General features: G+C 38.8%; 1 protein-coding gene across 1 annotated transcript in view; it reads right to left on the reverse strand.

The window, feature by feature from the left end:
* The window catches only part of LOC148507444 (galactose-3-O-sulfotransferase 4-like), a 42,963-nt gene extending 18,244 nt beyond the window's left edge, over nt 1–24,719 (reverse strand). The window contains exons 1-2 of the mRNA XM_088446102.1: nt 24,697–24,719; nt 23,914–24,208 (exon numbers count right to left, since the gene is read on the reverse strand). Of these exons, the coding sequence (XP_088302228.1) occupies nt 23,914–24,208; nt 24,697–24,719 (318 nt within the window). The remainder of the gene's footprint in view (nt 1–23,913; nt 24,209–24,696) is intronic.
* Nucleotides 24,720–25,447: the final 728 nt, after the last annotated feature.

Genomic DNA, 25,447 nt, shown 5'->3' on the forward strand with positions numbered 1-25,447 from the left:
GTGGCGTGGGGGGTTGTCAAAGTGGAGTGTTGTGGTATGTGGTAGCAGGTGGAATGGTCAGAGGAGTACGTTTGTTATTTGGAAGCAGGTGGGGTGATTGGAGTTACATTTGGAGACACTTGAGGGGGTCTGAGTAGTATGTGCTCTGTCACTCTCTTTTTAAGATATGTGGATAGGGACACTTTAGTGTTGGCTCCACCTACAGTTGATTTGGTGCCGCCCACGTGAGGCCACTTCTACAAATTTTTCTAGGGCCACTTTTAGTTCTGATTACGCCGCTGGTGACAGTCCAGGTTGCTAGGGGGAAACATTATGCTCCTTGAGGAGCAGAATCATTAAAATAAGGAAAGGGTATTCATTGCTGGCTACGGGCACAGGGCCTGATTCAGCAAGGAATGCACAGTAGAGAACGCATGCACTTGGCCGATGTTTCTGTACTCTGCATGTGTATGCATTGCACTGCGCATACGTGAACGACCCAGTGTGATCTGGTAAGCGTACACAGACTACATGTAGCGTGTACGCAAGTGCCATTTGTGGGTGGTGACGAGGGGTGGCCGGACAAACGCAGGAGTGCCTGTGCATTGGGACGCCATTTTTGGGGCATCCATAATTAAGCCAGTGCAGTGACGGACACAGTGGTGAGACTCCATGTACACAGGAAGTTGGCAAGAACCTGCACGAGGGGGGAAAGAGAGAAAAAAGGACTCCTATCAGAGCACACTCCTGTAATATGATATTCCTTCTACAGATTAATTGGTTTAATGTCTCTGTGACTAAAGGATTAGCAAACGGATACCACCTATGAGGACATCAATATCACACATTTGATTGCAATTCTCTATTTCTGTTGGCAGGAAATTAACATCATCATAGCCTATATATTAGTATTGTATGGTCTAATTGACTCTAAGCTAGGTAGTACATTAAAACTAAATTTTATTAATTTGTTAAAATGGGTAAGTGGACATACAATTCCTCCAACATATACATGACAGCACAAAACATGCATTAATCTTTATTTATAATACACTATAATTGTTATCAATGGTCCACTGTATCATTTATTCATGGTGCTAGAAGCATGGATATGAATATTTATGACACTAGTATGCATATATTTTGAACCAGTCCATACATCAATATATCACCATAGACCAGGGTCCTTTCTTGACAATAATACAGTACACTAGTGGATATTAAGAAGTGAATGTTAACTGCTGCCAGTGCTTCTGGCTCTGTATATACACTATAGATGTACATAGGATGAAATATTTTGCTAACAACCAATGGATCACCCTGTGTAGATGGTAAATATACCCAAATACAATATCTTGGTTGTCATAACACCCAATAGTGTATTAAATATGGTAAGACAGTCCCTCAATATCCTACTGGGACCAGTAGGCTTGAATAAATCATAAGACTGGGACTGTCCCAATGCTCTAACACAATTTATGCCTTAGAATTGTATTAACCTTAAGGTGTTCTAATAGTTAGTGGAACCACCTATTTGATAGGTATATAATTAACACATTATATAAAAAGACATGTATCACAGAGTTATTGCATACAAATGCACAAACAAAAGGCGAAATAATAAACATATACAAAAAAACTTAACAAAGGTATAAAAATACCTCAATTTAAAAAGCTGAACACCACGGATACCACCTCTATCTATAAGATGGTGGTTTGTAGAGGCATCCCTCAATTTCTATCAGGGAGAGTACGTATAGTACTAAACAATTTCCTGGTATAGATACAGGTATAGATTTGTGCACTTATATACCCTGGATCTGCTGTTGTCCATCTTAAATATTTAGAGGACAGGGAATGACAGTCCCGGGTACTGGCACATTGAAATTAGAAATCTGCTTCTACTTTTACAACCCAGTCTCATCTGTATCCCTGTTGCCTTGTGGCAGCGCAGGGAAACCAGGCAGCTGGTTGTAATGAGAGAGCAGGAAAAAGTGGAAAAAAGTACCAGTCAATAGTCTCTCCCTTCTATATATTCATCCGTGGTGTAGGGGTCCAAAGTGCGCACTATGGAGCCCACCAGCAAGCTGCGCGACGCACATTTCGCCGGGGCTTTTTCAAAGGAAGCACAATGCTGTCTTGTACCTGCCGGGTATATATAGCGCCGGCTCAGTGCTAATAGGCTAATATCTTTAATTGACAGAAACATCCACCAACGAGCTTGCCGCATTGAGTAAGGGGGTGAGATCAGTATACACAGTCCGGCTGATCTCGTCTTTGTCTAATCATGGAGCTGGTCCGGCTTGTCAGCTGTGACTGCAGATTGCCAAGCTGTGACATACTGTTTATTCTATGGCTATTTGGGAGAGATTGAATCCATTGGCTATTATGGTCTATTATCTTAAAACATGTCATTTATATTAAACCTCTTTGTTATCATAATCTGCCTAAACTAGTTATTTACATAATATATAATATATTATGAAACAAATCCAGCCCTACATTAACACATGTCAGACACATACATACAGCAATTGATTTTCTCCAATCAATAATTTGATCCAATTTTGTAATAGTATATAAAGGTATCATTATTATTATACTATATTAGTAATAAACCTTATCTACTTTTTGTGATATTGATTCTATAGTTGACTATGAATATAGCAAAATGTTGTTGTACACCTCATATATACTGGTAATTGACTGTCTGGAGTATGTAAAGATATCCACCTGTAGACTTACATTGATTAATATAGATATGGATAAACTATCAGCTCAATATACGGTATTCAAATTTTACAGCAATAATGATCCTTAAATATAAGGAAAATCAATTATTGCTAATGCGATCATATATGCCACATTATTGTAGAAAACATGCCATTTACAACATTTTTTATTATTTTTAAATTATTTTATATGGTTATTATTCCTGAAAATCCGCATTTAAATGTTGATACCATATTGTGGAAATTCAGCGGGATACCATCTCATGTATATTATTCTTAGTGCAAAATAAGTGAAAATCGACGTAATGAATAATATGAGCTATATGTGCTAAAATAATGATGTGAGTGTTTTGATTCACAAGGTGATATATATTTATATAGTGTAATATTCTTAGTACAGTATTTTATTTATGTGAAAATGTGGTGATAATAATATTGATATTGAAAGAAAAACTAAAAGTGATATAAAAAACTGTGATTTATATAAAAAACAAGCATTATACAAACGTGAAGAAGTGAATTAATTGTATGGAATTGAAGTGTAAAATTGATCTTTTATATATGTATTATTTATTAATGGGGAATTGTAATACTATGGTGAAAATATCCTAAACCTAAGTGCTGAATAATGTAATGATAGTTTGATAATTTATAATGCCATAGTGAAAATGCCCTATATCTGTGATAGTCTTCTGGTTTATCATAAAAATAAATAAAGTCAAAACCCTATGTTCAGTAGTTAAACTCCAAACAAGCCATAATTATTAATATCAATAGATATCAAGATCACAAGTGAAGATTTCAAATTGTGTAAAAGATTACTTAGATATCAAGAAAGGGGCTATATTTAATGGTTTCATTCAACCCAAAGGGATTGACTGAGCCCATACGGAAAGTCCATTCACATTCTTTCTTTAATAATTCTCTAGTGAGATCTCCTTTTCTAATATTCATTGATATCTTCTCAAGACCAAATGCTTTCAGGTCCTTAAGTGATCCATGATGTTGTGAGTGAAAATGTCGAGCTACCACAGTAATTTTTTTTAATTTTTGTAAATCGGTTGAGGCGTGTTTAATATTTCCTATATGCTCTAATATCCTTTGTTTCAGTGGCCTTGTTGTCATACCAATATAATGTTTTTTACAAGTGCATTCAAGACAGTATATTACTGCATTAGTGTTGCAGTTTATATATTGTCTGATCTGGTGTTTCTTTCCGAAACGATCAAGAACCTCATTCCTCTTTGCCATATTGGGACAGGCCTTACACTGACCACATGGGAAAAACCCACTTATACTGGGTTTCTTCCTATACTCAGAGGTAAAATGACTGTGAACAAGCATGTCTTTCAGATTTTGTACCCTACGCCAACTTATTTGGACTTTGGGGTCCAGATGTTTATTGAGATCTGGATCATTCATCAGTATGTCCCAGTGTCTTTGTAGAATGGTTCTCAACAGTTTCCATTCCTTACAGTAATTTCCTATGAAGCGTATTTTGTTCAATCCTTTTTCTGAATCTTCTTGCTTGTTGGTTGAAAAGATTAAGGTATCTCTGTTGATTCTTGATACCGTATGTCGCGCTGTTTTAATTGATTTTTTGCTGTATCCTCTACATACAAGTCTTTGTGCCAAAATGTCACTTTTCATGTTAAATTGGTGATCGTTAGAAAAATTTCTCCTTAGCCTCATAAATTCACCCTTCGCGATATTTGAGATAGTTGGTGGAAAATGACAGCTCTTATGATGTAGAAGGCTGTTGGTTGAAGTTGGTTTTCTGAAAAGATCTGACATGAGGTTTCCCTCTGGGTCAATCCATAATCTGAGATCCAGGAACATGATGGTTTCTTGACTGATTTCATATGTAAATTTCATGTTAAGCTTGTTCTCATTTAGCTTAACCATGAACTCATGAAATTTATCTGCCGTGCCATCCCAGATCACGAGAATATCGTCAATGTACCTAATCCATAAAGGCACACACAACGTATATTCCTATTTCTCTTCACAAAAGACATGCGTGTGCTCCCACCACCCCAAAAAGAGATTAGCATATGTGGGAGCACACGCTGCTCCCATCGCAGTACCCCGTATTTGCAGATAGAACTTGTTGTCAAACACAAAGTAGTTGTGGTATAATACAAACTCAAGAAGTTCTATCAGTAGTGTATGGAGTTCTGAGGGACTTTCCATGTCCAAGTAAAATTTTGTTGCTTCTATGCCTTACAGATGATGGAAGCTAGTATACAGGGATTCTACATCGATGCTAACTAGCATCTGCCCTTTTTCCAGTCTAATACCATCAATCTTCCTTAAAACATCTCGTGTGTCTTGAGCATAGGAGGGCAGTGAGGTCACATGGTGTCATAGATGTCTATCGACAAAAATACTGGCTTGCTCAGACAGCCCTCCTATGCCTGACACCATAGGTCTTCCCGGGGGTTCCTGTTGGTTCTTATGTACCTTTGGTACTAAATAGAACGTTGGTACTTTAGGATGAGAGACTTTCAGAAAATCATGTTCATATCTTGAGATAGTACCCATCATTTTAGCCTTATCAATGATTCTATTGTATAGAATACAAAAATTGTCAGTTGGATTAAACGTTACATGTTTATAACATCCTTTGTCCCCTAATTGCCTGTGTGCCTCTTTGAGGTATAGATCTGTAGGCCAAATCACAACATTTCCGCTTTAATCGGATGGTTTGATAAGGACATTGGGCCATTTTCTGATTTCATTTAATGCTTGTAATTCTTCAGCATTAAGATTTTTTCCCCCAAACTGGGGTTCTTTATTTTTATTCAAAAAGAGATCATCCAGGTCTCGTGATACCAGATCTGAAAACACATTTATTTCTGGGCAATTTGTATTCTGAGGGTAGAAGGAAGATTTCCTTTTACAGATCGGTCTCACTCTTGCAGAAACTTGAGATCCTTCTTGAGTGTTTCTAGAGGTTTCTAGTTCTTCCAAGATTGTCAGAGCTGCAATTTCTTCTGGAGTAGTGAAGAAGGGTATGTCACTATTGGTAGAATTTTGGATTAGCCATTCATCAATTTCTGTTGGCTCATCATTATCATTAGAGTGCATTTGAGTCAAGGCACTATTACCTGTAGTCACTTCCTGGTTTTCTTCTTTGTTATTAGAAAATAATTTTGTTAAGAGGAGTTTCCTACAGAACAGATGTAGATCTTTTTCCCATTGAAACCGATCAAAGGAAATAGTGGGTGAAAATGATACGCCTTTTTGTAATACAGAAATGTGTTCTCTTGTAAGTTGTATACTGGATATATTGATTACTTGCAATTTATTAAGTTCCTCTATTACCTCCTGTTGATTCTCTGAGATTGCCTTAGTGGCATTGGAGTATATTTTTTCTTCCCTTGCTCTTCTTCCCCCTCCTAATCAGTTTTCTCTGGGTGTTCTGAATCTCGGTTTTGGTCTAAAAAAGAAGTGAATGAAGTAGATGGATGGGGGTTCACTTGATTAGTGGCATTAGGTTCTTCTATTTATAACTAATATAGTATAATAATAAAGATACCTTTATATACTATTACAAAATTGGATCAAATTATTGATTGGAGAAAATCAATTGCTGTATGTATGTGTCTGACATGTGTTAATGTAGGGCTGGATTTGTTTCATAATATATTATATACTATGTAAATAACTAGTTTAGGCAGATTATGATAACAAAGAGGTTTAATATAAATGACATGTTTTAAGATAATAGACCATATTAGCCAATGGATTCAATCTCTCCCAAATAGCCATAGAATAAACAGCATGTCACAGCTTGGCAATCTGCAGACACAGCTGACATGCCTGACCAGCTCCGTGATTAGACAAAGACAAGATCAGCTGGACTGTGTATACTGATCTCACCCCCTTACTCAATGCGGCAAGCTCGTTGGTGGATGTTTCTGTCAATTAAAGATATTAGCCTATTAGCATTGAGCCGGCTCTATATATACCCGGCAGGTACAAGACAGCATTATGCTTCCTTTGAAAAAGCCCAGGCAAAACGCACGTTGGACAGCATGTTGGTGGGCTCCATAGTGCGCACTTTGGACCCCTACACCACGGATGAATATATAGAAGGGAGAGACTATTGACAGGTACTTTCTTCCACTCTATTCCTACTCTCTCATTACAACCAGCTGCCTGGTTCCTCTGCGCTGCCGCAAGGCAACAGGGATACAGATGAGACTGGGTTGTAAAAGTAGAAGCAGCTTTCTAATTTCAGTGTGCCAGTACCCGGGACTGTCATTCCCTGTCCTCTAAATATTTAAGATGGGCAACAGCAGATCCAGGGTATATAAGTGCACAACTCTATACCTGTATCTATACCAGGAAATTGTTTAGTACTATACATACTCTCCCTGATAGAAATTGAGGGACGCCTCTACAATCCACCATCTTATAGATAGTGGTGTTCAGCTTTTTCAATTGAGGTATTTTTATACCTTTGTTAAGTATTTTTGTATATGTTTATTATTTCGCCTTTTGTTTGTGCATTTGTATGCAATAACTCTGTGATACATGTCTTTTTAAATAATGTGTTAATTATATACCTATCGAATAGGTGGTTCCACTAACTATTAGAACACCTTAAGGTTAATACAATTCTAAGGCATAAATTGTGTTAGAGCATTGGGACTGTCCCAGTCTTATGATTTATTCAAGCCTACTGATCCCAGTAGGATATTGAGGGACTGTCTTACCATATTTAATACACTATTGGGTGTTATGACAACCAAGATATTGTATTTGGGCACATTTACCATCTACACAGGGTGATCCATTGGTTGTTAGCAAAATATTTCATCCTATGTACATCTATAGTGTATATACAGAGCCAGAAGCACTGGCAGCAGTTAACATTCACTTCTTAATATCCACTAGTGTACTGTATTATTGTCAAAAAAGGACCCTGGTCTATGGTGATATATTGATGTACGGACTGGTTCAAAATATATGCATACTAGTGTCATAAATATTCATATCCATGCTTCTAGCACCATGAATAAATGATACAGTGGACCATTGATAACAATTATAGTGTATTATAAATAAAGATTAATGCATGTTTTGTGCTGTCATGTATATGTAGGAGGAATTGTATGTCCACTTACCCATTTTAACAAATTAATAAAATTTAGTTTTAATGTACTACCTAACTTATAGTCAATTCGACCATACAATACTAATATATAGGCTATGATGATGTTAATTTCCTGCCAACAGAAATAGAGAATTGCAATCAAATATGTGATAGTGATGTCCTCATAGGTGGTATCCGTTTGCTAATCCTTTAGTCACAGAGACATTAAACCAATTAATCTGTAGAAGGAATATCATATTACAGGAGTGTGCCCTGATAGGAGTCCTTTTTTCTCTCTTTCCCCCCTTTTTGTACCAATATTAATACTCCTGGGATGCACCTCCTATTTTGATATAACACTAGAAGTGTGTATATCTTAGTATTTATACTTAGGTTTCCTCACAAATGGACATTCCTGTGCAACCATTCTTTTCCATTTCCCTTTTCCCTCTTTCCAAGAACCTGCACGAGGTCTGGTCAACCTCTACTATGCAAATGTGGTCGATGGTTCTCGATGTTACCGGTGTTTATGCTATCCGAGCAGGCTTGAGTAAGGGGAGATGGGTGGCTTAATATGGGGCTGGGCGTCTGCATCTTGTGCTGTGGTCTCCGTGCGCATGCATTGATTAGCATATTCTCACAGCACTCGGGTGCATGCGTTCCTTGCTCAATCAGGCTCTGAGACCAATATATATATTACTATTGTTGATATTGTCTGCGCTAATTTGAAATAAAGAAGACTTGACTGAAAATAAACCACAATGCATTTTATCAAAGATAAAAGGAAATGTAATATCCTAAAACAACAATATGACCGGTCACATAATAAATATCACATATAATACAATATTAATGTCTGCAAGAGATTTATAAAGAACAGCTATATCAATGTTAAACTACAATATATATTAAAACCAAAAGTAGGTGTATCCTAAAAAAAAAACCTGGCATTACCAGTATAAAAATATTTAATGTGTGATACTCATGGATTAAATTTCACATCAATTGATGCAATATATTTTTAGAGTCCCGTAGCTCAAACAGTTCTGTGGAAAACCGTAATAGCGGTGCTGGCTCTGAGATATGAATCATATGGTGTGCACACAATATATATATGTGGACAGGGGGAGACAGAGGGGGCACTTCTCCAATGTGGAGGTATCAGGCATCAACTATCTTTCAAATTAATGCAGTCCTGTAACTCACATGTTGGCCCAGCCTCAACCTTAATCGCAACAGTGTATCAGCTGTGTAGTATGTCTATGTCTCCAAAGCTCCATGGTAGTTGAGTGTGCACAGTCCTGTGGATCTCCTATTACACCCAGCTTCCACCAACAGCAGTGCATCCAGCCACGCAAAACAGCATCTGATTCTCCGTGGCTCCACAGCAAATGGTAAGTACTCAACGAGTAAACACAATGGGTCCAATAGTTAGTTCTGACGCATTTCGCACTGCAGCATGGGGGCTTTTTCAAAGAGTCCATGCTGCCCACATGCTGTGGTCCGAAATGCGTCAGAGCTAACTATTAGACCCATTGTGTTTACTCGTTACTCGTTCACGTAAAATATGTCTGCGACCCTGAGCTGACTTAGCCAGGAGGTGTGGGTGTGTAGGGAGGAGGACGGCACTGCTATCACAAAGTGGAATGGCCCGTGGGAGCCGGGAGACAGTGCGGGCATGCAGGGAAGACAGCACGGCTATCACTGACAGTCATGGACTGCAGGAGACTGGGCGAGTGTGCAGGGAGGATGGTGCAGCTGTCACTAAGTGGAATGGAGGTGCCGGGAGACTGTGAGTGCGGGCATACAGAGAGGTGGACAGTGCAGCTGTCATGGTGTGCAGCGGAAGATCAGCAGATAAGTAGCAGTGGGCTGGGCAGTTACTTTTGAAGAGTGATATAGTTAAAGAGCAAAGTATATCACTCTGTCATCATTATACATTTAAAGAGCAAGATAGTGTAATTATGGTCCATTAATGTATTTAATATAGATTACATACACCTCCAGTGCTACCAAGTATATATATATATATATATATCTATATATATATGGAAAATATGGCAGCGGCACTTGGAGACTGTCACAAAAACTTTAAAGTGATCTCTCACATAAGGAGAGGAGTTATGTGAGAGATCACATTAATATTTTTGTGACAGTCTCCAAGTGCCGCTGCCATTTTTTCCATATTTTATTCACTGGAAGGCACAGGAGCACCAAAGTAACCGTTTGTTTAGCAGAGTGCTGGTCCGCCCACTACGTATATAAATATATATATATATATATATAGGGGGGCGTGGCTTGGCAGCCAACTGAGCTAGATGCTGATCTGGAGAGCTCTGACTTCAGGGCACGGATATACCTGCATTTCACCACCTAATCCCGCTACATTTGGGCAATTTTCATCCCTGCTACTACCCAGCTTTGATTGCCGACATCTGTGACTTGCTGGGAGAGTTGAGAGCGGCACTGACATTGGGGCCTTGTATCTGTACCGGAGCTGCGGCCTCAATTACTGAAAAATCCTGCACTTCCGGTCTGGACACGCGCGGAGGTCAAAGCAAACACTGTTGTGTTTTTCTCCCTGTCTCCTGCAAAATTAAGTCTGACGACTACACAGGTAACGCTTTTTACCCTAAATATTTTACATCTAAAAGAGGAGACTATAACAATAGTTATAAAGAACGCTGAAAAGTGGACTTTACTGTCACTCCAGACAAATTTCAGTTAGAAGCAGGTCGCCATTTTGGGACACTCACCAACAACATATACATACAACCAATATTCTATTTCTGTTGTACCCTTAAAGAAAAGCTTTATATAAGGGGAAAAAAAAATGGCTCTTCAACGCTAGAATCTCCAACATACCCAGCATATCTAGGTGACTTGGATCATTATCAGTCTGCACAGTTGGCAGCTGCCCTATGTATTACCATCATACATCCTTTATCCCCCACACACCAGTGGATTGAATTATTTCTTCATAACTGTCATCTGTGGATATTTCTTTGTGTAATGTGAGTTTATTGAATCTGCAGGACAGGTCATTCAGTGTTTTACAACATCATTAAACACATAAAAGCTCTGAATCAATCTCCACATTTTATATCCTTATTCTCTCCACGAGGTATCGAAATTCATAATAAAATCTACGGATATTACCTGTATGTAATTTTAAATTTTATATGGAGCCTCACTGATAACCCTTACTTATCATCTTATACTCCACGGGAAATCATCTACCTAAGTAATTTTACTGTACTACAATTACTTTATTTATCCTAACCATCGTTTACTTTTATTGAGAAATACTACCCTTCCACCACCCCAAAATCACAGCCACAGAGGCAAGAGAAACGGCGCGCTGATCCTACTATGGCACCGGAAAAGGACGCAGAAGTCTCAACCCCTGCTGCTAAAAAAGTTGCAACTCCGCATGATTCATATATTACATATAATGATGTTGTGGAAGCCATCAAATCGACTATGACACCTCTTTTATCTCAAGCCGTATCTGACATAACTTCTCAAATACAACAGCTTACTCATCGTGTCTCGGACACAGAAAACAAGGTTGGTGAATTATTTCAGGATGTGTTTCACCTAAAAACCACCGTTCAAAAATTAGAACGGGACAATTATCACTTATGGAACAAACTCGATGATCTCGAGAATAGATCCCGAAGGAACAATGTCCGACTAGTAGGACTTCCAGAAACGGTCAAAGGTCCTGCTTTAGCTCATTTTGTCCGGAATACATTACCTTTGTTACTTAAGATTGAATCGGACTGTACAGATCTAGTGGTAGAGAGAGTTCACAAAATTGGACAATTCCCACGTACCATACCGGCCCGTCCTAGAGTTGTCCTCTTCCGCTGTCTCAACTATCTACATAAGCAAGCTTTTTGGGCATCGTCTAGATGCATAAAATCATTACTATGGGAAGGCTCAAAGTTGTATATCTCCCAAGATTACTCTGTTGAACTATCCAGAGCTCGCAAAGCATTTTCACCCAATCTGCACCCAGTTAATTGAAGATAAACGCAAATTCGCACTTATCTACCCGGCCAAACTCAGGATCTTCGATGGAACTTCTTATAAGGACTTTACCAACCTAGCCGATGCGGAAGCCTTCATAAGTGAAGAGAAAGCTGCAGCTGCATCTGCACATGATATCTCAGATACTTCTCCGAATGCATAATTCTAGAATACTTCAGTCAAAATCTATTGACAAGGTCAACCATTTGTTTTCCATACTCCTATTTCGGCACTAGCCAATTATTTCATTATACTTATTTGTCGAATATTTTCTAAGTCTGTTTTCATAGTACTAACATTCCTATCTGTTTGATTGTTGTTCGGAAATATATGGTGTTAGCATCGCTATTGTCTCAAACTGAAACTCATTTATATACCAAATGGTTTCTCAAAGTTAGGTAATGATTTTCTGCTCACCTTACTATGTTAATTATATCAAGGGTTATAGTGTGAGGCTCTATTATGTCTCCTGACACATAGTTCTCTTTTTCATTTCTTTATATTTTTATATTTCTAACATGTTGTATGTATAATTTTTCTTGGTATATGTATCAAGCAATGTGTTTATCAACACTTTATTGTTCTGATTGTTTGGATATTTCTACTTAGCCCATGTCTTTGTCTATCTGTTTTCCTATCCTCATGTTTTTTCCCCCCCTTTTCTTTAAAGTATTTAAGGTAATGCAATCTGACTCGTCACAGGTAATTGTATGTTATTCTATGTATCTTATAAAATAATGGCTTTAAAAATAGGAACTTGGAATGTAGGGGGAATCAATTCACCCATTAAAAGATGCAAAATACTATTATATTTATCCAAACAACAGATAGACCTGGTGTGCATTCAAGAAACGCACTTAACAGCATTAGAAACAAAAAATTACAAATGTTTAACTGGTCTTTGATTGCAGCTGCTCCTTATAACTCCAAGTCCCGTGGTGTTGCTATATTAGCCCGACATACTATTCCCATATTCGTGAATTCTATAGATGCAGATCTGGACGGCCGTTACGTTATAACTGAGGTACGAATTAATAATTCTAAATTTGTTATCTGCAATGTATATGCACCTAACATTTATAAGAAATCATTTTTCACTCATCTATTAACTAAATTGTTAATACCATAGCTCAGAATCATTAATCATTTGTGGAGACTTTAATCTCGTATCGTCACTGACACTAGACCGTTCTAATAATTCGTCAAATATTTCCTCGCTCCCCAAACTAGGTGTTCCTATGTTAGCTTCTAGGTTACAACTCATAGACGTATGGAGATCCATTCATCCCATAGATAAAGATTTTATGTGTCTATCCTCTGCCCATCAATCCTTGTCACGGATTGATTATATTTTATTGGCCCAATCTCAATTTCCAAGAGTTCTAGACTCAACAATAGAACCTATAGCATTATCCGACCACGCTCTGGTCTGGATGGCACTCCAGACTGATATAGATAAGAGTACCTTTCGTTGCTGGAGATTTCCTACACATTTAAACAAATCTATTTCTTTTCGTAATGTATTAGAAACAGCTTGGATGGAGTATTTACACACTAACTCATCTATTGCGGAATCCAACCCTTCAATATTTTGGCAGGCAGGTAAAGCTGTTCTCCGTGGAAACATTATTTCACATGTCTCTGCTGAAAATAAAAAGGCAATTAATACTTATCTAGACCTTCAAACCAAACTTACAAATACTTTCCAGTTGTTCAAATCTAATCCGTCACCCCACACTAGACAAGCATATCTCACTGCTAAGACACATTTCGATGAATACCTTAAGATTAGAGGGGAACGATACCTTTTTTCTGTGAAGTTTAAATTCCATAAATTTGGCAATAAAAGTGGCAAGCTTTTGACAAATCTATTAAGAGGATCTCAACCGCCAATGGTCGTTCATCCTTTACGTACCAACGATGGCTCTATGACTAAATCCAGTGGCCAAATCACTGACATAATGATAGACTTTTATACCACTCTATATTCAGTTAACTCTGATACCACCCCTACTACTGATGATTTCGCTAAATTATTACACTGTGCTTCTTTCCCACAAATATCAGATAATGCAGCTAACATTTTGATAGAACCTATAAACATTGCGGAAGTCACCAGAGTAATACAACAATTAAAACCCTCTAAAGCCCCTGGCCCAGACGGCTTAACTGCTGAATTTTATAAAATCCTTCTCCCTCGAATAGGTGAATCTTTGGTTTCCTTTTATAATCATATTATAATGACTAAAACAATTCCCTTGCACTTTAATTCGGCGATTATTAAACTTCTTCCTAAGTCAGGAAAAGACTTAACGCTTCCAGGATCATATCGCCCAATTTCGTTACTCAATTTAGATTACAAGATTTTGACAAAAGTATATGCAGATAGATTGAAGCTTTTTCTACCGCAGCTTATTCATACAGATCAGACGGGCTTTATTATGAATCGACATTCTGTAGTTAATGTCCGAAGAGTCTTAGTGGCTATTCAACACACACATTCTTCTAATTGCCTCACCCCTAGAGTAATAGTTTCCTTTGACGCCGAAAAGGCATTCGATATGGTAATTTGGTCTCACCTTTACCGAACACTCGAGTATTTCGGTTTCCCAGTAATGTTTATAGACATTTTAAAAACATTATATACTAATCCCCTTTCACAAATTTCATGTAACGGATATATTACATCACCTTTTCCAATATGTAGAGGGACAAGACAGGGGTGTCCTCTTTCACCTCTACTATTTGCCTTGGCCAAAGAACCACTTGCAATAACTCTACGTGCTTCACCAAAAGTTGAAGGAATTACAATAGGCAATGTACTTTTAAAAATTGCACTCTTTGCAGATGATATGCTCCTTTTTTTTTCAAATCCGAATGATTCCTTGCCGGCAGTTTTAGATATCATATCCTTTTTTGGAGCAATATCAGGATATAATGTCAATTTAGAAAAATCCGAAATTCTCCCTATTAATATCCCAATAGCATATTGCAAATCACTACCAGCCCTTAGTCCCTTCCGTGTAGCTAATAATTCAATACAATATTTAGGAGTCCATATTACTGGAGATTTGGCCCAACTCTATTCATCCAATTTTACACCAATTATTACCAAAATAGCAACTATGGGCCTGATTCAGACCCACTCGCGAGCGGCTGTCCGCTCGCAAGTGGGTCGATGTTATGCACTGAGCATGCGCACGACGGAGGGAGCTCCGTCGTGCGCATGCGCCAGACGCGACGAGCGAAGGAAAGTCCTTCGCTCGTTGTGTCCGATCAAAGGGGGCGTGCTGTCAATGTTGATTGACAGCACGCCCCCTTTGGTGGGCGTGCCGGGGGCGTGCATCCCTGACGGGGGCGTGGTCGCGATGGTCTCGACCATCGCGGCCATCAAAAAGCACGCTCGTATAGCCTGTGGGTGGTGACCCACAGCTATACGAGCGTCCAGGAGGACGCTCCATGAAAATGGAGCCCGGCCCTCATTCAGAGCGTGCGCTCTGCTCAGAGCGTACGGCTCTGAATGAGGGCCTATGTTAGATAATTGGAAATCTCTTCCTTTATCACTGTTGAGACGTCTAGCTGTGATAAAATGCATAATATTTCCAAACATTTTTTACTCTATGCAATTGCTTCCAATTAGTCTTACTAACAAAGACATCAAATATATTTCTACTTGCTTTTCCTGCTTCATATGGTAGGGGAAAAGACCACGCGATTAGCAAAATGAAAACATCCAGGAACAATGGTGGACTAGGTTTTCCGGATCTACTTTCTTACTCTTTAACCATTTTTTTCGCTATGTCATTGACTGGCTATTAGAATCAAATTCTTACACTGATCATCCTGTGGATTTGGCTTTGTTTGCCCCTTTTTCGCCTAGTGCCGATATCCCTCTAAGCTATCTTAACTAATGTTATTTTTAGAGACACATACTATGCATGGATTTTGGTTAATCGTAAACTTCATAGCAACCCTTGCTACACTCCCTTTGTACCCTTATGGGGAAATCCAGCTTTTCCTCCATCGGTAACAAACTGTACTTATTGTCGTTGGAAAGTAAAAGGCTTGAATATAGCTTCAAAAGTATTTGATCCTGGAGGATTATTCCTAACATTTGATAAGTTGCAACAGGTATACCAGTTACCGAAACAACACTTTTATATGTATCTTCAGACCAGGCATTATATATCTGCTACACGCAATATTATATCAGAGGGAACGAACCCTAACATACTCCATACACTTATAAAACAAGCATCTATAGTTACCTATAAGATTAATATGTTATATACTCATCTAATAAGTGATAATACCACAGCCTCTTGGACTTCTCTAGTTGATAAGTGGAAAATAGACATTCCGTCATTAAGCGATATATCAGATATTCTTAGTCATTTTGACTCTACTCTCAAATATTTACAATCCGCCTACCTGCAAGAGGTACATATATGCACAATTCATAGGGCCTATATTTCCCCAGCCCAGTGGAAGCACATGACAGACTCAGAACAGGGAATATGCCCGAAGTGTCAGATGTCCAATGCCACATTTTTTCATTGCATTTGGGGGTGTAGAAAAAAAAAATTCTGGTGTAAAGTAATGCAATACTTAAATAATATGCTCTCTCTTCATCTAACCCCCAATCCATTAGCTTGTCTCTGTGGTAATTTTAAATGTTGGAATTTAGGTTTGGAAAAAGCAGCCAAAATTCGACTAATAGTAACTCTTCTTACTATAGCAAAGAAGGTAATGCTCACTCATTGGATTAAGAAATCTTCGCCATCCCTCTCTGAAGTTAAAATCAAAATGCTAGAAATATTATATTATGATCACCGCTCAACTATTCCTGACATCAATAAAGGAGTAGACAAATTTTATCAAAAATGGGAGCTTTTTATTAATAGTTTAGAAATAACTTCTCAAGCTCATGTCATGAAGCTCTTTGAAAATACTGACTGGTACCTTCTTAGGCGTATTTCCTCTTCGACATGAATAATCCCAATTTCACTTCTCCCCTAGGTCCTCTTATATTACCACTTGGCTACTCAATACCGAATATTGATATCTATCTATGTATAGACTTGTTTGACTAGGTATTTGTAAGTGTATTCAGAAATATATATGCATGCACATGGACATATATATATATATATATATATGTGTCAAGTCTGATTCTATTCTAAAAGACAAGTTAGATAAATACTTTTCACTAGCACTCCTTTATTCTTTCTTCACCAAATGTATGTCTTTTCCCTTGGTGTTCATCCCTTCCCCTGTCTTGTCTCGTACTTTATTACATTCACTTATTATAAATAATCTGTTACTTCTTATTGGATTATTGCTCAGTTAATTGCAATAGATATCCTCTTTTCATTCTGATATCTCACTATAACAATTTTGAATGATTTCAAAAGAAAGTGGCTGTTCAATGTAAAATCTATGAATGACATAATTTCTGTAAATGATTTTGGACAAAGTGTTGTTTATTTTATTGTTGTTAGTTATTTGAGATACATTTTCTCAGTCTTACCTTCCACCTTACGAAGTGTAGGTTACCTTTCCTATCTTATTGTAATTCACCCTGTAAAACTCAATAAACTTTATTACAAAAAAAAAAATATATATATATATATATATATATATATATATATATACAGTCAGGTCCATAAATATTGGGACATAGACAGAATTTTCAGATTTTGGCCTCTATTCACCACCACAATGGTTTTGAAATGAAACAAACAAGATGTGCTTTAACTGCAGACTTTCAGATTTAATTTGAGGGTAATTACATCCAAATCGGGTAAACGGTGTAGGAATTACAACAGTTTCAATATGTGCCTCCCACTTTTTAAGGGGCCAAAAGTAATGGGACTATCAACTCAAAAGCTATTTCATGGACAGGTGTGGGCTATTCCCTCGTTATTTCATTATCAATTAAGCAGGTAAAAGGTCTGGAGTTGATTCTAGGTGTGACATTTGCATTTGGAATCAGTTGCTGTCAACTCTCAATATGAGATCCAAAGAGCTGTCACTATCAGTGAAGCAATCAATCATTAGGCTGAACAATCAAAACAAACCCATCAGAGAGATAGCAAAAACATTAGGTGTGGCCAAATCAACTGTTTGGAACATTCTTTAAAAGAAAGAATGCACCGGAGAGCTCAGCAACACCAAAAGACCCGGAAGACCACGGGAAACAGCTGTGGTGGATGACAAAAGAATTATTTCCCTGGTGAAGAAAAACCCCTTCACAACAGTCGGCCAAATCAAGAACACTCTCCAGGAGGTAGATGTATATGTGTCAAAGTCAACAATCAAGAGAAGACTTCACAAGAGTGAATATAGAGAGTTCACCACAAGATGCAAACCATTGGTGAGCCACAAAAACAGGAAGACCAGATTAGAGTTTGCCAAACAACATCTAAAAAAGCCATTACAGTTCTGGAACAACATCCTATTGACAGATGAGACAAAGATCAACTTGTACCAGAGTGATGGGAAGAGAAGAGAAGGAAAGGAACTGCTCATTATCCAAAACATACCACCTCATCAGTGAAGCATGGTGGTGGTAGTGTCATGGCGTGGGCATGTATGGCTGCCAATGGAACTGGTTCCCTTGTATTTATTGATGATGTGACTGCTGACAAAAGCAGCAGAATGAATTCTGAAGTGTTTCGGGCAATATTATATGCTCATATTCAGTCAAATGCTTCAGAACTTATTGGACAGCGTTTCACAGTGCAGATGGACAATGACCCGAAGCATACTGCAAAAGCAACCAAAGAGTTTTTTAAGGCTAAAAAGTGGAATGTTATGCAATGGCCAAGTCAATCCCCTGACCTGAATCTGATTGAGCATGCATTTCACTTGATGAAGACAAACTAAAGGGAAAATGCCCCAAGAACAAGCAGGAACTGAAGACATTTGCAGTAGAGGCCTGGCAGAGCATCACCAGGGATGAAACCCAGCGTCTGGTGATGTCTATGCGTTCCAGACTTCAGGCTGTAATTGCCTGCAAAGGATTTGCAACAAAGTATTAAAAATTGAAAGATAGATTTAGGATTGTTTAGTTTGTCCCATTACTTTTGGCCCCTTAAAAAGTGGGAGGCACATAAAGAAACCGTTGTAATTCCTACACCGTTCACCTGATTTGGATAATTACCCTCAAATTAAATCTGAAAGTCTGCAGTTAAATCACATCTTGTTTGTTTCATTTCAAAGCCATTGTGGTGGTGAATAGAGGACAAAATATGAAAATTCTGTCAATGTCCCAATATTTATGGACCTGACTGTATATATATATACTGTATCTAATCTATCATAAAGACATTATTACTCCTTCTTTACACTATCTTATTTTTTACAATTTGTCATTAAAGAGTCATATATTTAAAGAGTATATCATGCCTACAGGGTTAGTATACTGAAACTTGTTGGTCGGTATGCTAACCCTCCCCCTACCCTAACCCTCCCTCCCTTGGTCCTGATCCTGACCTCCCCTGCTAGTACCTAAACCTAACCTCCCCCTCCCCTCCCCTTAACCCTACCCCTAGTGCCTATCTCTAACACCTAACCCTCCCCCCAACCCCGCTACTCACCTTTGATATCTTGGTGCCAGAATTCTGGCAAGCATTGGCATCTGGACCGCCAAAATGCCAAACATATTCCATTAAATACACCTCCATTACTACCAAAATAAATACATTATGTATATTTATACTATATATATATATATATATATATATATATATATATGTTTGTCCTGAGGTAGGGGATATGTTCCCAAAAACATAGATTTTGATTAAAGCACCCTGTGTGTAGTTTTTTCACCATATAAAAGCCTCTGAGTACCGCTTACTTTCCTTTGTATATATTAGGGGGTGCATACTTTAAAGGAAGGCACAGGAGTGAATATCCTTAACTGCGGTACCAGAGTGCCAGGGACAAGGTGGTATATATATATATATATAATATATATATATATATATTTCACACAAAAAAATCCTAAACTGCGCTATTAAAATAAATAAAAAACAGCAGCACCCTTCAGTAAGTCCTCTGTTAGATGGACTAATTTACAAATAGACAAACAAATTACTAATGGGGTGCTTCTTATTATAACACAACTTTTAAAATGTATATCTTCTATTTTCTTTAAGGAGACAATTTCACTGTCTGTTCCTATTAGATTTTCGATTCAAGTCAGTTAGTCCAGAAAATGAGCTTGCTTCAAATCCTCCTTGAGGTTCTATAAAATGATACCCTCATACCAAAAACACCCAGACAATTGGCCCAAGGCCAGTATTAATATTCAAATTAGGAAATAATAAAATTTCTAAAATGATCATATTCTTTCTTTATTAAAAAACCAACAATACAATAAATTTCTTACATGTTAATAATATTGGACACCCATCGATCTTTAAAGAAGGATAATTAATCACCTTCCAAAATTGTTTAGATGTAGTGTCCACCTTTCATTTAAAACCCAACGCGTTTCGTCTCTTTATGAGACTTCCTCAGGGGTAAATCTCCAATTACACACTTGTATTCAATGTGATACCAAAAATTTGTTGTATGGTTTATCTGAATCAGATGTTGTAGAACCTCAGAATTGGAATACATATGCCTATATCCGTGATTTATGGTTGACCCTCTAGTAGTTGGTTCATAAAAACATGAAAACTATGCATGTGCTTGTGCTTCTCAATCCAGCTGCTACAATTGATTGATTGTAGCAGCTGGATTGAGAAGCTAAAGCGCCCCATTAGTAATTTGTTTGAATATATATATATATATATATATATATATATATATTATACCGTATATATATTTATGTATATATATTTTTTTTCCATAGTACTGGTGGTGTATCTAATTATCACATTATTATTTGTCAAAATAAAAACTAAAAAAGATGGGATCTGTCATTTTGAAATCCAACTGAAAAAAGTCATAACTGCGATAGTTATCTCCCAACTCAGGAAGTAAAGTGAGACATTTGTAATCTTTCTGTGCTTGCTACATGTGTTATTTCAGGGCAGACTAGATGGACCAAGTAGTCCTTTTGCATAACCATATGTCAGGTTTACAAAGTCCAAGAGTTGGCATAGGAGGGGGAGCACCAACATTTATCTTGCCTCCGGGCAACTGGGATGAAGTTACGCCACTGCCTGCACCGTATCCAATCTGCACCATATTTAATCCGCACTGTATCCTGAACTGTATATTACCTGTACTGTATCTGACCTGCATGGTATCCAACCCGTACTGTAACATGCACTGTATTCGACCGACACTGTTTCTGACCCGCAGCTATGAAATGCTGTTTTTATGGTTAGGGAGATTTTGGGAAACTTCTCAACATAAAGGCTGATTGACAATATTTATATATTTCTGTATTTATTTATTATTATTATTATTATTATTATTATTATTATTATTGTTTATTTATATGGCGCCACAAGTGTTCCGCAGTGCCTTACAAAGTACATAACCAAAAAAGTGACTAACAGTAAAATACAAATACAATGTAGGATAAGGACATTATATACATTGCTACATTGGTGACCATAACACCCAAATAAGCAACAGAGCAAAGCAGCCAAGTGTTAGGTGCCCTAGTGGGGAGTAAGAAGTAGATGAAAATAAAGTAAGGAGAAGCACAAGAAGGTAGAGAGCCATGCTCACAAGAGCTTACATTCTAAAGGGGAGGTACAGATAAACAGGCGTGACACAGATGGGGTAGACAGGGAGAAGGGAGCATGGAGTAGCGGGTTAGGATGAGAGCTGGAAGGCTTTGATGAAGTATTGGGTCTTGAGAGCCCATTTGAAGGATGGTAGAGAGTCAGATAGGGAGAAGGAGAGAGTTCCAAAGGTGGGGAGCAGCACCGGCAAAATCTTGGAGGTGGGAGTGGGAGGAAGTAATCAGTTGGCATGAGAGGTGGTGTGCATTTGTTGAATGAAGAGGGTGGGCAGGAGAGTGAAGCAAGATGTGGTCAGAGATGGAAGTGGAAGAGGAATGTGTGAGGGCTTTGTAAGCGAGTGTGAAAACCTTGAATTGGGTTCTAAAGGGGAAGGGGAGCCAGTGGAAGGTTTGTAGGAGAGCGGAGGCAGATGTAGAGCATTTGGAGAGAAAGATGAGTCAATCAGCAGCATTGAGGACAGACTGGGGAGGAGAGAGATGGGAGTTGGGTAGGCCAGAAAGGAGGAGGTTACAGTAGTCCTATCTGGAGATGACCAATGAGTGTATTAGGGTCTTAGTAGGATCCTAGGTGAGAAAGGGTCTGATCCTGGAAGTATTTTTGAGATGGAAATGACAGGACTGTGAGAGGTTCTGGATATGTGGTTTGAAGGAGAGTAGGAGTCCAGGATAACTCCAAGACAGTGCACTTTGGGGCTAGAGGAGATAGTTGTGCCATCAATTGATAGAGAAATACTGGGAAGTGAGGTTATGTGGGAGGGTGGGAAGATGATCATCTCAGTTTTAGACATATTATGTTTATGAAATTGCTGGGACATCCAGGAAGATAAATCAGAGAGGCAGTTGGAGATACGAGTGAGGAGAGAGGGAGAAAGGTCCGGGGAGGAAAGGTATATCTGAGTATCATAAGCATGGAGATGATAATGGAGGTCAAAAGAGCTGATGAGTTCACCTAGAGAGGACATATAGACGGAGAATAGGAGTGGTCCAAGAACAGAACCTTGGGGAACACCTACTGTAAGAGGATAAAGGGGGAAAGAGCAGTCATTAGAGGAAACAGAGAAGGATTGGTCAGAGAGGTAGGAGGATAGCCAGGAGAGGGCAGTGTCACATAGACCAAGGGAGTGAAGGATTTGCAGCAGGAAATGGTGGTCAACAGTGTCGAAAGCAGCAGAGAGGTCAAGCAAATGGGCAGAGAGTAGTGGCCTTTGGATTTGACAGCTGGGAGGTCATTGCTGACATTCGTGAGGGCAGTTCCAGTGGAGTGGAGAGGATGGAAGCTAGACTGAAAAGGATCAAGGAGGAAGTTGGAGGAAAGAAAGGTGGTAAGGCAGTTGTAAACAATATGCTAAAGGAGTTTGGAGGCAAAAGGGAGGAGATAGATGGGTCGGTAGTTGGCGAGAGTGTTAGGAGCAAGGGTAGTGTTTTTAAGAATGGGGAGACAAGGGCATGTTTCAATGCAGAAGGGAAAGTGCCACATGAGAGGAAGAGATTGAGGAGGTGTGCAAGATAGGAATAGGCACAAGGAGTTCGGTAGCAATGGAGACTAGAAGGGATAGTGTCAAGGGGGAGGTTGAAGGGTGGGAGGACCGGATGAGGGCCATGATTTCCTCTCCAGATACAGGGGAGAAAGATGTCAGAGTAGGTAAAATGTTTAGGGAGGGATGGACCGGGAAAGGAAGAGGTGTAGTGCTGGGGGACTGGTGGGATATGATGTCCAGACATATGGAGTCAATTTTAGATGTAAAGTAGGTAGCAAAGTCAAGGGCAGAGAGTAAGGGGGAAGGCAAAGAGGGGTTGGGCAGAGGACGGAGTTCAAGGTGGTGAATAGATGCTGAGGATTTGAGGATTGGAAGGAGATGAGGTGCTTGAAATATGATTGTTTAGAGAGGGAAGGGCAGCACTCTAGGATGAGAGCATAAATTAGAAATGGAGAAAATCTGCCTTAGAGCGTGATCTTCTCCACTGTCACCTGGCGGTTAGTGAACACTTTTGCAGGTATGTGGTGCATCTGGAAAGCCAGGGTTGAGGTGTGGATCTGTGAGGGTGAGTAGTTATTGCCGGAGCAACAGAGTCAAGAGCAGAAGTAAGGGAGTCATTGTATAGGAAAGCAGCTTGTTGCATGAAGGGGAAATACTGGCTGCTTTTGCATGTAACCCACTGATGTCAGACATCTTTATGTTACACTGTCCCTCCCAAATCTAAACCTGTCTGCATATTTTAAATCTCCCTAACTTGGTTTTGCCAAGGTTTAAAGTTGTAGCTTGCTTGTCTTTGCTCCGAATGATCCCCTTTATGTTTAGCACAGGTTACATGCTGACAAATAGTTATAGTAGAACACAAAACTGTGGCATTACCTCTGGCAGGTTGAAGCGCATGTGGTGACACATTATGTCATACTTCGGGCTCATGGAGGAATTGAACCCCTTTACCATGTTAGAGTGGAAGAGATTGGGATAACTGAATCGACTTCTTAAAGGTAAAGCAAAGACTAATTCATTCCTGTCTCCATAACGGTGCAGTATGTTCAATACGGTGCTCGAAGCAGTTTTGTGCATCTTTAGAAACATTATGTGTCTTTTAGCCTGGCATGTCCGAGGAGACGATGGAGGCTCAGCAATAACCAGGTGCAGATCAGCTGTCTGAGGGGACCTGACAATGTATTACAGACATTTACATCTCATTACACAGTTCAGCACAGACTGTATATTTACTCAGACTCACTAACATAAACATATGCATGACAGTGACGTGCGGTGAGGTAAATGGCGGTGGAGGCACTGGCTAGTATCATGCGGTGAGGTAAATGGCTGGGGAGGCACTGGCTAGTATCAGAGCCAAATTTACAAATACATATATGAACCCGAGGGTTCATGTGGGCATTATACAAAGGTGCAGCAGTATATAGTGCTGGAATTTTGTTGTGTTTTGTTCAGGGATGTGTGGAAAAGGTAGACAGTGGAGGCAGTGTCTCACCTCCCATACACTTTTTACTCCAGGGTATTGACTATAAAAATGATTAGAACAATGCAAAGAAGATATTTATAATATTTTCTTTACATTTTTCTTATAATTTTTATAGTTAAAGATCTGGAGTATACTGAAATATGGCAGGGAAGCCTCTGTCTCACCTGCCTCACCTGACCGCACATAACTGAATCATGGTCCTAGCAGAAGTATTTAGTTTTATTTGTTGTCATAATGGAATCAATTAGCACAATTGAGACTTTTTAACACTGATCAACACAAAATTATCAGTTTTGTTAATAAAAAACTAATTTGAAAAAATTTATTTCAACCAAAAACAGACAATAATTGAATACATGTAGCACCAAAATAAACTCAGACAATTGTCCTTTCTATTATCATTTTCTGATACATTATTTTTAATATATATAGTTTTATGGTTTTTTTTATGTTTTTATATTTTCTATTTCTCTTTCATCCACTAGGGGACACTGGTGGTGCTTACGCTGGGGTATAGAGGCGTGGATAACTGGAGATGGCACTTTAAATAATTTAGAAGTGTGAAGCTCCTCCCCCTCTATGCCACATCAGCCCTCAGTTTAGAAAATGTGCCTCTAGGAGCTGGTCACTACATGCTGTGGTCCAGCAAATACATTGAATTTTTATTTATTTATTTATTTATATGCATCTTTTACACTCCTATAGGTACCCTTCGCCACCTATCTAAAAGGTGGGGTCCGGGTACAAGAGCTCCTGACAGCTCCTTACCTTCACAGCAAGTCTTCACAACAAGAAGAGAAGACTGCTGACCTGCTGAGAGAAGCCTCTGGAGACACGAGTGAGTAACAAGCTGCGCATCCCCCAGCTCCTGCCCCCGCTGCCCGATGCTGACACAGCATGCTGCGCTGTGTCAGGTGTGCATAG

The sequence above is a fragment of the Taudactylus pleione genome, unplaced genomic scaffold (assembly GCF_031769625.1).
Source record: "Taudactylus pleione unplaced genomic scaffold, aTauple2 ptg000393l, whole genome shotgun sequence".
Classification (NCBI taxonomy): domain Eukaryota; kingdom Metazoa; phylum Chordata; class Amphibia; order Anura; family Myobatrachidae; genus Taudactylus; species Taudactylus pleione.